This window comes from Temnothorax longispinosus, chromosome 6 (genome assembly GCF_030848805.1).
Source record: "Temnothorax longispinosus isolate EJ_2023e chromosome 6, Tlon_JGU_v1, whole genome shotgun sequence".
Taxonomy (NCBI): domain Eukaryota; kingdom Metazoa; phylum Arthropoda; class Insecta; order Hymenoptera; family Formicidae; genus Temnothorax; species Temnothorax longispinosus.
The window spans coordinates 16,120,450-16,131,952 of record NC_092363.1 but is presented as its reverse complement, the minus strand read 5'-3'; the positions used below and the strand labels follow the sequence as shown (position 1 = coordinate 16,131,952).

At 37.4% G+C, this 11,503-nt stretch overlaps 1 protein-coding gene across 3 annotated transcripts; it reads right to left on the bottom strand.

Annotated features, from left to right (window-relative positions):
- Positions 1-912: 912 nt before the first annotated feature.
- Positions 913-10,172, bottom strand: LOC139815280 (uncharacterized). 3 transcript variants are annotated; one of them, XM_071782086.1, is made up of 4 exons: positions 9,860-10,172; positions 9,059-9,122; positions 6,769-6,874; positions 913-3,428 (listed from the first exon to the last, which is right to left on the bottom strand). In XM_071782086.1, exons 2-4 carry the CDS (start codon positions 9,098-9,100, stop codon positions 2,692-2,694), a joined length of 885 nt encoding a protein of 294 aa, XP_071638187.1. In that variant the 5' UTR covers positions 9,101-9,122; positions 9,860-10,172; the 3' UTR covers positions 913-2,691. The 3 variants fall into 3 exon arrangements, with proteins under 3 accessions (XP_071638187.1, XP_071638186.1, XP_071638188.1); XM_071782085.1 differs by having other exon boundaries at positions 9,217-10,171; XM_071782087.1 differs by lacking the exon at positions 9,059-9,122 and having other exon boundaries at positions 9,860-10,170.
- Between the last annotated feature and the right edge of the window lie 1,331 nt (positions 10,173-11,503).

Sequence of the window (11,503 nt, the reverse complement as noted above, 5' to 3'; positions counted from 1 at the left end):
AGCAGCGATCATAGAATCGCGAAATGGCCAGGAGGTCGGCGAACGCGTTTCGAGGATTGCGAGACGGTAAGAAAGAAAGCACATAGATTCTCCTGGTAACAGTAGTCGGCGAACTGCTGCCCTGGCTTATTTTCGCTGGACGCGAACGTCGAAGACAACAAAAGTACCTCGACGGAGCAGATGCATGGCATGTGCTACGAACCGACACCAGATGCCCCATTGGCGTAGAGAGATCCCTCCTCGACGGACGACCCCGATAAAGGTGGACGGCGCGCGATTCCTTTCAAGCTAGTCGCGTGCCAGATCCACAACCGTTTCTTCGTTCGCGTATGTTCCCTTCCACAAGTCCCATTACATATCACATCGCATCGCGGGCCGTTGTTACGTTATTATACATTGGAAACGTCCAATGGGCCCTCAAACAGCTAACTTTGCTAGTCGAGTCTAGTTTTCTTTACTACAAATACTGATTAACATTTATAAACATATTTCAAAACATGTATGTCATGTACATACACATACATATATTGTATTGCATTTGTGACAAATTAAAAACAAAATTTTCCTGACAAGTCAACAACTGAGAAAAAAGTCAAATATATTGATTTAGCTCAGTAAATACGTTGTTAAAAACTTTCCATTTTATTATAAAAGTGTTACATTTATATCACCACGTAAACGCGACGTACACATAACGTTTGGTATAAGAATATTTTAGAGATAAAATTTCGATTTTACGAGTTGTGCCCCTGATTTGATTAATTAGAATCCGATTGTGATTAAATGTAATTAAAATCAAATTTCTAAGAATTATCTAAAAATACAGTTTTTGCAGCGGATTGAATGGTTAGATTGAACACTTCGGCCAAGTTTAAGTTTAAGGACTGGGAAGACGAGAACGAGACGACGGGCTTAATTAATTTATCGGTCGTTTATTTACTGGTCAATGTTATCTACAGAGCTTTATTGTAAAAGTAACAATAGTTGTGTATAAGTTAAAACGATATTATACATATGTACAGCTTGCTATTCGGTCGCGTGGGAAGAACGTCGCGCGTCGACTACTTCCCATAAAAAAATTGTGTGGAAAAAAAAACTTAAAAATTTCTCCGCAATTCACTCACAGTCGTAATTTTTCGACGATCCTTTGCACGCAATCAATCGCGATATAAAGTCTCTTTGATTTTTTGACAAGTGACGCACGATCGAAGTCGATCGTCGATCCTGAGTCACTGACGATCAAGTTTCATTTATCTCGTTTGCTTTTACTCTTTTTATTAACGCATCAGGATCGATTCAACGCTGCAATTGACGTACGATCCTGATCAATTTCCCGTACATGAGGAATGATGATCGTACGATCTAAATAACGATTAAGATGTGGAAATGTCTGAGGTTTCACGATGAGCTTTTTGTAGATGGTTGAGACGTGTTAAGGCGGCCGACGTGCACCCTTTCGCACGCATCGTTGTTTAAGCAACATTACTCTAAACAAAACCACCCTTTTATTATACTACTTAGTGTCATTAAGAAGACACACATTTCAGGCCATCCGAATTGGACTCCTCGTGAGATCTCGTTATTGCCATACGTTGTAATTTCTTTTACAAATAAAGATTCGCTGATCTATGACCGAATAAGTTCCTATCTAAGTCTCGGAGCTCTCGTCGTCTCTCGCCTAATCCAAATTATATACAATATTTTCGGGGGCTAAACGTTTCTCATTTCTATTGTCGACACTGTAGCCAATTTCTTCGTATACGATCTGACTGAAAATTGTTTCGTGCATAATCGCCGACAAAATGGCACAATTCAAAAATGAAATCTTTAAATTCTTTAAATTACTTGAGAGAAAAATGTCATTTGCAGATATAATTTAAAAATAATTATTTTTATTTTCATATTATTTGTATAAACGTAATTTCTTTATTTGTAAAAAATTACTTCTTATTATAACAATCGAAAACATTCTGCAATATTCTGTCGGCGATCACCGATGTTTATCTCACTTCTTTCTCGTATCAAGTACGTAACGTTCTTTTTTTTTCTTTTCTCTGTCATCCCGTTTATTGTATTTTAATTCTTTCGACCTTTTTATTTATGACAGACTAAACTAGGAATTTGTTTTAAGAATAATTTTAATTGTGATTCGCCGGTCGTTTCTCTACAGTTTGATGATTCTAACTGCTAGAAATATTTTCTTTTATGATACCCGAAGCCATCTTCTCGGGAAATATTATTAGGAATTAACTATCACCACTTTTTGAAAACGAAAATGGAAAAAAAGATCTTAATCCTTGATTGAGACGTTCAAGAAACTTGAAGGTTTTCAATAATTCGTTACGAAAAAGAAACGGCGTTCATATCGATCCAGCGTATGAACGCTTATTATTCGAAATTATAATCGTCGAAAGCTAAAATTATTCGAATATTCGAATCGAATTATTTATTATATTAAATAAATCGTTATGGCTCAAGAAAATTGAAATTTTTCTTCAAAAGAAGACGAAATATGTAAGAAAGCAAAGAGTCTTGTGCAAACGATTTCACAACACGCCACGTCCTTATGCTCGTTTTATTTAAATAACAAGATTAATTTTTTTATCCTAGATTTCTCTCTCGAAAATTCTTTAATGAGACACGTCGCAAGAAATAAATTTAATCGCTCGCTACTTTAATGCTGAAGCCTCATCAATCCAGAAGCAGACTCATGTCCTGCGACTTGGTGTCCGTATACCCGGTGTGTTGAGTGAACGCTCTCTCCCTCTGCAGATCTAGGTAATTTTTCATGGCGATAACCGTAGGATGATGAAGCGGTAGGCCCTCGTCTTCGACGAGATACCGGAGAGCCTCGGTGGCGCAAGCATCCCATCCTGCTGTCCAGGAATCGGGATTCTGCTCCTGCTGGCTGCTGAAGGACTTTTCAGTCTGCTGGATCGTGACTGCTGGATTGTCCGTCCACAGGCGATGATCTAAGTTCGAAGAATCAAAGGCTCGACCGTGTTCCTGACGGAGGTTCCCGAAATTTGTAAACTTTGTCAAGTTCGCGTTTTGTTCATTGAGATCGTTGAAATAATCAAGATCGTTGTGATCGAAACCGTTTTGACAAACAGATGTTTTTGAATGGTCCACTTGATTTTGAAGGCAACCGCGACCGAGATAACTCGTATCCTGCAGCATCTCCACATTACGTATCACACTTTGATCTTGATACGTCACTCTGCTGCTCGAAGATTGTTTCTGAGAGTATTTGAGTTCCTGGGCTAGGGATGCAGCGAGTTGATGCAGCAATTTGGCATTATCCGTTTCCTCGTCGTCTTCCTCGAGCTCATCGATGTCTACCTCAACACCCTCATCCTCTGACGATGACAGAAGGTCTTCGTCATCTTCGCCCATTCCTAACAAGGTCAGTAACCGTTCGGCGGCATCTACGCAGGTTGCAAATGGCCTAAATTATCTGTTAATGCGAGAAGATTGACTCGAAAAAATAAAACCCGAAGAAGTGAAAAATTCTTTTAACAAACAAAGACTGATCACATAAAGATATCTGTAGATAAAATAATGGCAAAATCAATTATTCTATAGAATCAAAATTTGCATGGCATGTGAAATAAAATAGAAAGTTAAGATTAATACTATAACAGACTGTTATATGTATATCAATAATGTAACAATAAGATAGATAAGAATACAACAATAAAACAAAAGTTGATTCTGAGAATGGTATAATCCACTGTGTAAAGCAATATTTTACGACATCATATTATAATACTTGCAAGAGAAGTTCTCATGCTCTAGAAAAGAAGCGATCTTTATTTGCACTTTGTTGTAAAACGTCACCGGTATTTCCTATAATAACGTTGGATCCGTGCTGTTTTTTTTAATGTTGGATTGGCCTATTTCTTAAATACTAGAGTTAGCGTGCAAATATTCCGCGAATAAGATTATTGTAATAAACTTGTAATAAAAGGGCTTGTAAACGTTTTTTATTTTAATTTTGTTTAACATTAAATTAACTGTTGTAGCAATATATAAATAATAAAGTATTAATAGCAATTTTTCAAAATAAAGTATAAATTTATTTCCACTTTCTTTTAAGCTTTAACATTTTATATTTTTTATTTTTATATTTAAAAAAGCTTGTTTTTATATTTGTATAACAGCCATCTAATTAGTTTGCTAAATTGAAAGATTTTCAAGGCGATAAAATATGATTCGCCAGAAAGCGCAATGGGAGCGCAATATCCAAGTCGCCTCGATTAAAACTTTTAATAAGGTGCAAATGACGTAGATACCTTCTTTAGTAACGTAACAGTGCGAAACTTTGTACCCATATTTATTCGTAAAGCGGTAACGCACGAGTAAGCCATTAAAATTTATTAGGTCGACGTCATTAATCACAGAATATAAGTCGGATACTGCTCGCTAGGAGAATAGCTTTGCGTTGCCGCTTATACTGTAGTTCGGCCGATTTTCTCCTGAAATATGAATTCTCTATGCTAATGTCGGCTTTCTGTGTACGTACAGCTACAAGAATTTCTATTCGCCGACAAGAATTATGGTCCTCCTTCGTCGGAGCAATTTCAAGCGATGTCACTAAACGATATAGATTACAATACGACTTTAAAATGCGCGTAAACAAATTTACGGTCACGATGACGCCGATATTGATTGACCGTGATAAAAGTCGATCTGAGTATAACTTAAGTCACAATATGTTACATCATTATTGATGATCGAGTATAATTTTATGATTGTGTTATCGTAAATCGTACTTGCTTAATTGCGTCAAGAATACACAAATAATTCTGTTATTCAGAGGTAATTTCATACGTAAAAAATAATTAATATTTTATATAGTTAACACACGATACATTTTATAAATATTTTATAAATTATAAATTGAGTACGATAGGTATACATGTTTCTCTTGCACATGCGACAAATTATTACAATAATCGGTGCACTTTCTTGGCATATAACGTCATGGTGGTACTATAATTTTCTATCTTTATTTCCTACAGTCCACACATATTTTTTGAGTAGAAACAAACAGTTTGTTCGTTAAGTATCTTTCAGTCCTTTTAAATCGTCACTTAACCTAACCCAACCCAATCCAAACTTTGCTACGTCTCGTAGACTATAGGAACGGGACACGGGACATTTAAATGCGGGTATCCCTGTGGGAACGTTCGGCACGGAGAGTCGCATTGATGCCTCCTGAAGAGGGAGAGAGAAAGAGATGTCTGATGAAAAAAAGAAGAATCAACGAACTTGCTCTCGCGACTGGTCCAGACTTTTCTATTATCGTTAAGAAAAAAAAAGAACAAGTACAACGCGGGTAATATACGTTCGGGCCTGTTTGAAAAACGTTGATCGACTACCTTTGTGACGTCGAGAAAAGATATGGTAATAATGAGGAGATAGATAATTTGTCTCTAAACACGTATACTCTTTTCCATCAATTTTTTTCGATTGTCGTTTACGTTAATTTGAATTACTATATTAATTTATGTATATTGGAATTAGACTATTATTTTTTTTTTACATAAAATTTTCGCATGCTCGCATTTCAAGTATGTCTTTTTATTATTTCAATTTTTAATTCGGCATTGATGTATATCTGAACTTAATCATATTATTTAAATATATTTAAAAATTGGACTGATCTTTTTTAAATATATTTCTTCATTTGTGTTGATTCGTTTATTAGATGATTTCTATAATTGTAACGTTAATCACACACACAACTCATTAAATTCTTCTATCCGAATCCCGCGACCAAACGCATTTAATCGCCGCAATCGCCACTTTTCGATCGAAATCGTTCCCGTTCCCAGGAACAGGTATCTTAAAGTTACCCTCGTCGAATAAACGACCTTACCGCTCTCGCGATGGTGTGTGAACGGGCGAGTAGCACACATGTACGGTACCGATGCATCGAATCACATTATGACACACCACACAAGGACGAGGGAGATGAGAAAGAGGAGAGGACTCGTGCGAAATGCGGCGATTCGCAGAGCGGATGCGACAGGGTGTGGGTTTCGAGCGACAGGTAGTTCCCGTGGGACGTTTATGGGGCAGGATTCCCACAGGACCGCAAAACCGGGCCGTCGCGTCGGCCTCATTGCGGCGGACTTACTCATCGAATCGCGGTCCGGTTGTTACAATAATGCATTCTCCCGGTTATTGTCGTCGATTCAACGCGAGAGTCCACCGCGCCTTTATTCGCAGATGCAATGCTTTACTTCACATTTGTGTCTTAAAAAGAGGTTAAATTTATCGTGTTCACTGGTCAATTCAAACTTTCAAATTTTCAAAATTGTTTTATATCTCAGAAAACAATAAAATGTTACAAAAATAGGAAACAAAGTCATAAAAATAACGGAAACGGAAAAATAACGAAAGTATTGAATAATAACGTAATTAGAAACAATCACATTGAACGATTGACACAATACACAAACATAATTATTATCACGTTCTCACTTCAAGCTCGTATTTTATAAGTATTTTATAAGATCTACTGTATTTCGTATATTATACGGATTACTGATGTCATTCACATATAAATCCAACGCCAACAAAGAAATAAAAATATCTACTCTTTCAAATCCTGAATTTTAAAAATAATATAGATTTTTAATGGTTTATTTATAATTGTGCAATTATCTAGGCATGGATATTTGTAACGCACAAATAATATTAAGATGTAAAAGTATACATATAAATAAATACAATAGAAGTATACAATAAATAAATTACCTCGTATTGTACGTGAATTATCCGTGATGTCAGTGGCTAAGTCAACAAAGTCCTCCAAACCTCCACTATCTTCTCCGCTATCTCCTCCGCAATCCATCATTGTGTCCTGCACAAAATAATATAAAGAAAAAGAAAAATCCATTCTTTGAAATATATTACAAATGTCAAGCTCAAGACTAAATAAAATAAAAATTAAATTAATAAAATCTTGATAATTGTTACTTATTTGATTACGTCAATTGAGAGGTAATTAATAACGAAATCAATTTAATTGTGCAGTTATATTACTAAAGCAAAATTGACAATGTAGTAAAAAGCTATGCGTAGATTGTCCAATACCACTGATCGCTAAAACATGTCTATTTAACGCAGTATATCGCAATTAAATCATGGGTGCATGGAATTTAATTAAAGTCCGTGTGAACTACGTTCATATTAAGTAGCATGATAAAATGTTACACAACTGTGAAATAAACAATCAAAATAAATACATGACAGGATGTAATAATTAATCGTAGCAAATTTATCAAAATTTTATTTAAAAACTTTCAAAAGGTGTATGTGAAGCTAGCGTCTTATTTTGCGGAAACTCACAAACAATTGAGTTGAGACGCTATAGGTTCACGCAGCGTCTCACTTTGGTTCTACACGAGTTCCGCCACTATACATATCTTAGCAGATTTCGCGAAATCTATAGTTTTATAACAGTTCTATAAAGAGTTCTGCCATATAAAAGCAAAAAAAATTAATTATAAGGTACTAAAAACAAAATTACAATGTAATGAGTATACCGAGTTAAGACGTCAGTTGAAATCTTGGAGTTCCGGTTTATGTAAAATATTTTTCGAGTAGTTCTGAGCATATTGAAAAATTTTTTTTAAAGAGTTCCGAGCGTTAGGATCTTTGTGTTATATTTAAAAAAATTAATATTATCCGAAAAGTAATCATTATGACAGAACAAGGTGAGACGCTGGTCTAAATATCGGAGTTCTGGCTTTTATAAAATAGTTCTAGTATAGTTCTGAACATATTTGTGCATTTTCTAAAGAGTTCCCGGCACTAGCAATGTTGTATGATTTTTTAATAAATTAATATCGCTCGTGCACCGAGTACTTAGAGAGAATAGTGTGAGAGGCTTTATTAAAAAATTATACAACACTGCTAGTGCCGGGAACTCTTTAAAAAATGCATAAATACGTTGAGAATTATGCGAGAACTATTTTAAAAAAGCCAGTACTCTGATATTTAAGCTAGCGTCTTACCTTGTTCCGTCATAATGATTACTTTTTGGATAATATTTTTTAAATATAACACAAAGGTCTTAACGCTAACGGGAACTCTTTAGAAAGCGCTTCAGTATACTTAGAACTACTCGAAAAATATTTTACATGAACCGGAACTCCGAGATTTCAACTGGCGTCTCAACTCGGTATATATACTCATTATACATTGTAAGTTTGATTTTAGTATCTTATTATAATTAATTTTTTTGCTTTTATATGGCAGAACTCTTTATAGAACTGTTATAGAACTATAGATCTCGCAAAATCTGATAAGATATAGTGGCGGAACTTGTGTAGGACAAAGTGAAACGCTGCATGAACATGAACCTAGCGTCTCAGTTTGTACTGACGCGTTTTTTTACTTTAATGGCTAGAACTATTTGTTTTAACTATCAGCAACTCTAGAACTATTGAAAAGGAAGCCAGAACTCTCAATTGTTTATGAGTTTCTGCAAAATGAGACGCTTCACATACACGACAAATTGACAATATTTCCTATACCTGACGAAGGTATCGAGAAGTATTATTATTCATGGCATCTTTGCAATCTATCGTCATGTATCGTCTTCGTGATTAAGTATCAAATGTAAAAACTCTAGTAAAATTTTTTCCAATTATGATTTATTAAAAAATTACAGTCGGTTTTTAATATTCTTTCAGCGAGAAGGATTCGATATCAAATTAAGTAATCGTGAGAATCCGTGAGAATAATGAAAGAAACATCCGGTTTGGTTAGTACTTGGTGGCACTGCCAATCGCCTTATTCTTCGGACCGATTTAAGTACGCCGCAATATCACTTAGTTCCGGAGATTTAACGCGACGACACGAGACACGAGACACGAGTTTGTTCTCGCAGAGCGGAAACGCACGGCACATTAATCTAAATTTCTAAAAGTCTGCGCGAAAGCGAGAACGCACGGCGTGACGCGGTGCGGCGGGTCGATTTATGTATAATTATATGTATTATGTATACATACATGTATCGGTTGTTAGTGTTGTTACGTACCTCTGACAGGGCGTCCTCCATCATATCGCTCGTGTCTCTCATGACTCCCGATGGAAACTAGAAACTAGCACCGACAACAATCACTCAACGCCCACGTTCTCCACCGCTCTTCCACGTCTTTCCTCTTCGCTCTATGCTCTATCTATCTATTTTCTTACTTTCCTGTCTCACTTCTGCCTGACGTTTCTCTCGCTCCGTTTCTCTTACACCGTCGTTATACCGATATGCGCGCGCTCCTTCTCTCTCGTTCTCCTGCTCCCCCGAGGCTTCTCCTTTTCTCTCGCAAGTATCCGCGAGTATCAGCTACGCGAGAACAAGAAGGCACGATGACAAGTGCTCGCGGCCGTTTACTCCAGCAGCAGCAGCAGCACCGAGGAGGAATTCCGTGACGTCACGAGCAGCACATTTCCTCCATCGCCAGCGGGCGGGCGGTCTCTCGCGCGTTCGCCGCCGCTTGGGTTGCGTTGCGTGCCGCTACTGCACGGCTTTTGACGGATCGATCGTATCGCGATGTGTCGCTCTCCTTGCGCCTCTTCGCCTCCTCTCGCACCGCCCGCGTCGTCTTCGTCGTCGTCGTCGCGCGAGTCTCCGAAATGTAACTGACCGCGAATTCACGCCTCACGCCAATTTACGCGACGCTCGCCGCGATTCTACCGATACAGCGCGATATACGCGCACGCTGCACTTGGCGGCTGGCGCGTCCCCGCCGCCGTGCAGCGAATCGCTCTCGTTCGCGACGCGTGCTGTGCTCCGTAATCCGTTTTTTGTGGTACCGAACTTCTGAGTTCTGATATCACTCACCACGCGCTACTGCTCGTATAAGCTCCACGATCCATCGGAGTCCGCGACTTCGAAGACACTGATGACTGACACTGGCCGCCTTAGCTCCTCACTTCAGCCGCCTGCCAACGTGCTCGCGCGCTGGGCCGCTGGCAGGTAATGCCGACTGCCGAGAAGAGAATGCCGAGTGCAGCAGGTCGAGTCGCGTCGCGTCGGTTGAAACCCTCCTGCCACTCCTGCCACTCCTGCCAGAAGGCAGATCTGCCTCCATGACAGTCCCCGTCGTCCCCGACAGCCTCGGCGCACGCTCGTTCTCTTTACTCTCCAGTCTTCTCTCTGTCTTTCGACCGCCGCGCCGCCTCTGATGACCCTCTTTCTTACTCACTTTGTTTGCTTTCTCTATCTCGCTAGTGTTGAAGATATACCTACGTTGATTCATCCGATTCTTTCTCACTCGCCCCTGCACGTTATTCAGCCTCTTTTGGATAATTTTTGCAATTTTAATTTTCTCTCGTCTCTCGTTACCTAGTCGCCAAAAGCTCAGAAATCTATATCGAGCTGATCTATATAAAAAAATATACAACTTATAAAAGTGAATAATCTTATATTATACATCTCTATACTTTTTAATTAAATATTTCATATCTTTTATTTATTATTACGTATCTACTATCTTATCTTATCTTATACATATTTTTCTCATTTTCTTATTTTTGACAGCGGGTTTTCTTGACAGGAAGCGTTCTAATTATTTTAATTATAAAATCACACGTATTAGGTGCACATCGCATCTTTCATTCATTTTTAGCTTTCTAGAATCTGAGCCATCAAGGAACTTATCTATAATTTTTTTTGTTTTCTAATTGTTTTAATATAAAGGAAGAAAATGATAAAATCAATAGTTTGGAAATAGAAACATTATGTTGCAGCTCTCTCTTTTTTCTCTCGGCACGTAAGTGTAATACTTGATAAGATATCTTTTTATATATTGTTTTTTCTGTCGATGACAGTGTCGAAACAGTGACGTGTATGTGAAGCTAGCGTCTTATTTTGCGGAAACTCACAAACAATTGAGAGTTCTGGCTCCCTTTTCAATAGTTCTAGAGTTCCTGATAGTTTAAACAAATGGTTCTGGCCATTAAAGCCAAAAAACGCGTCAGTACAAACTGCAGAGACGCTAGGATCACGCAGCGTCTCACCTTGTTCTGTCATAATGATTACTTTTCGGATAATATTAATTTTTTTAAATATAACACAAAGATCCTAACGCTCGGAACTCTTTAAAAAAATTTTTCAATATGCTCAGAACTACTCGAATAATATTTTACATAAACCGGAACTCCGAGATTTCAACTGACGTCTTAACTCGGTATACTCATTACATTGTAAATTTGTTTTTAGTACCTTATACATATATAATTAATTTTTTTGCTTTTATATAGCAGAACTCTTTATAGAACTATTTGTTTAAACTACTAGGAAGTTTAAACTCTAGAACTATTGAATGAAAAGGAAACCAGAACTCTCAATTGTTTGAGTTTCCGCAAAATGAGACGCTAGCTTCACATACACTTATTTGAGCTTATTTTAAGGATCACATAAGTATTTTAATGGAAAAATAATGGAAATTTGAGACCAAGTTTTTACTTTGTACTAAAGTAACTT

What these genes read in the sequence shown, in the direction of transcription:
- LOC139815280 (XM_071782086.1), bottom strand. Translation starts at nt 9,100, where the DNA reads ATGAGAGACACGAGCGATATGATGGAGGACGCCCTGTCAGAG. An exon ending in TGGAGGACGCCCTGTCAGAG is followed by an intron (nt 6,875 to 9,058) that starts GTACGTAACAAC and finishes TATTTTGTGCAG; the next exon opens with GACACAATGATGGATTGCGG. An exon ending in TAATTCACGTACAATACGAG is followed by an intron (nt 3,429 to 6,768) that starts GTAATTTATTTA and finishes CAACCTGCGTAG; the next exon opens with ATGCCGCCGAACGGTTACTG.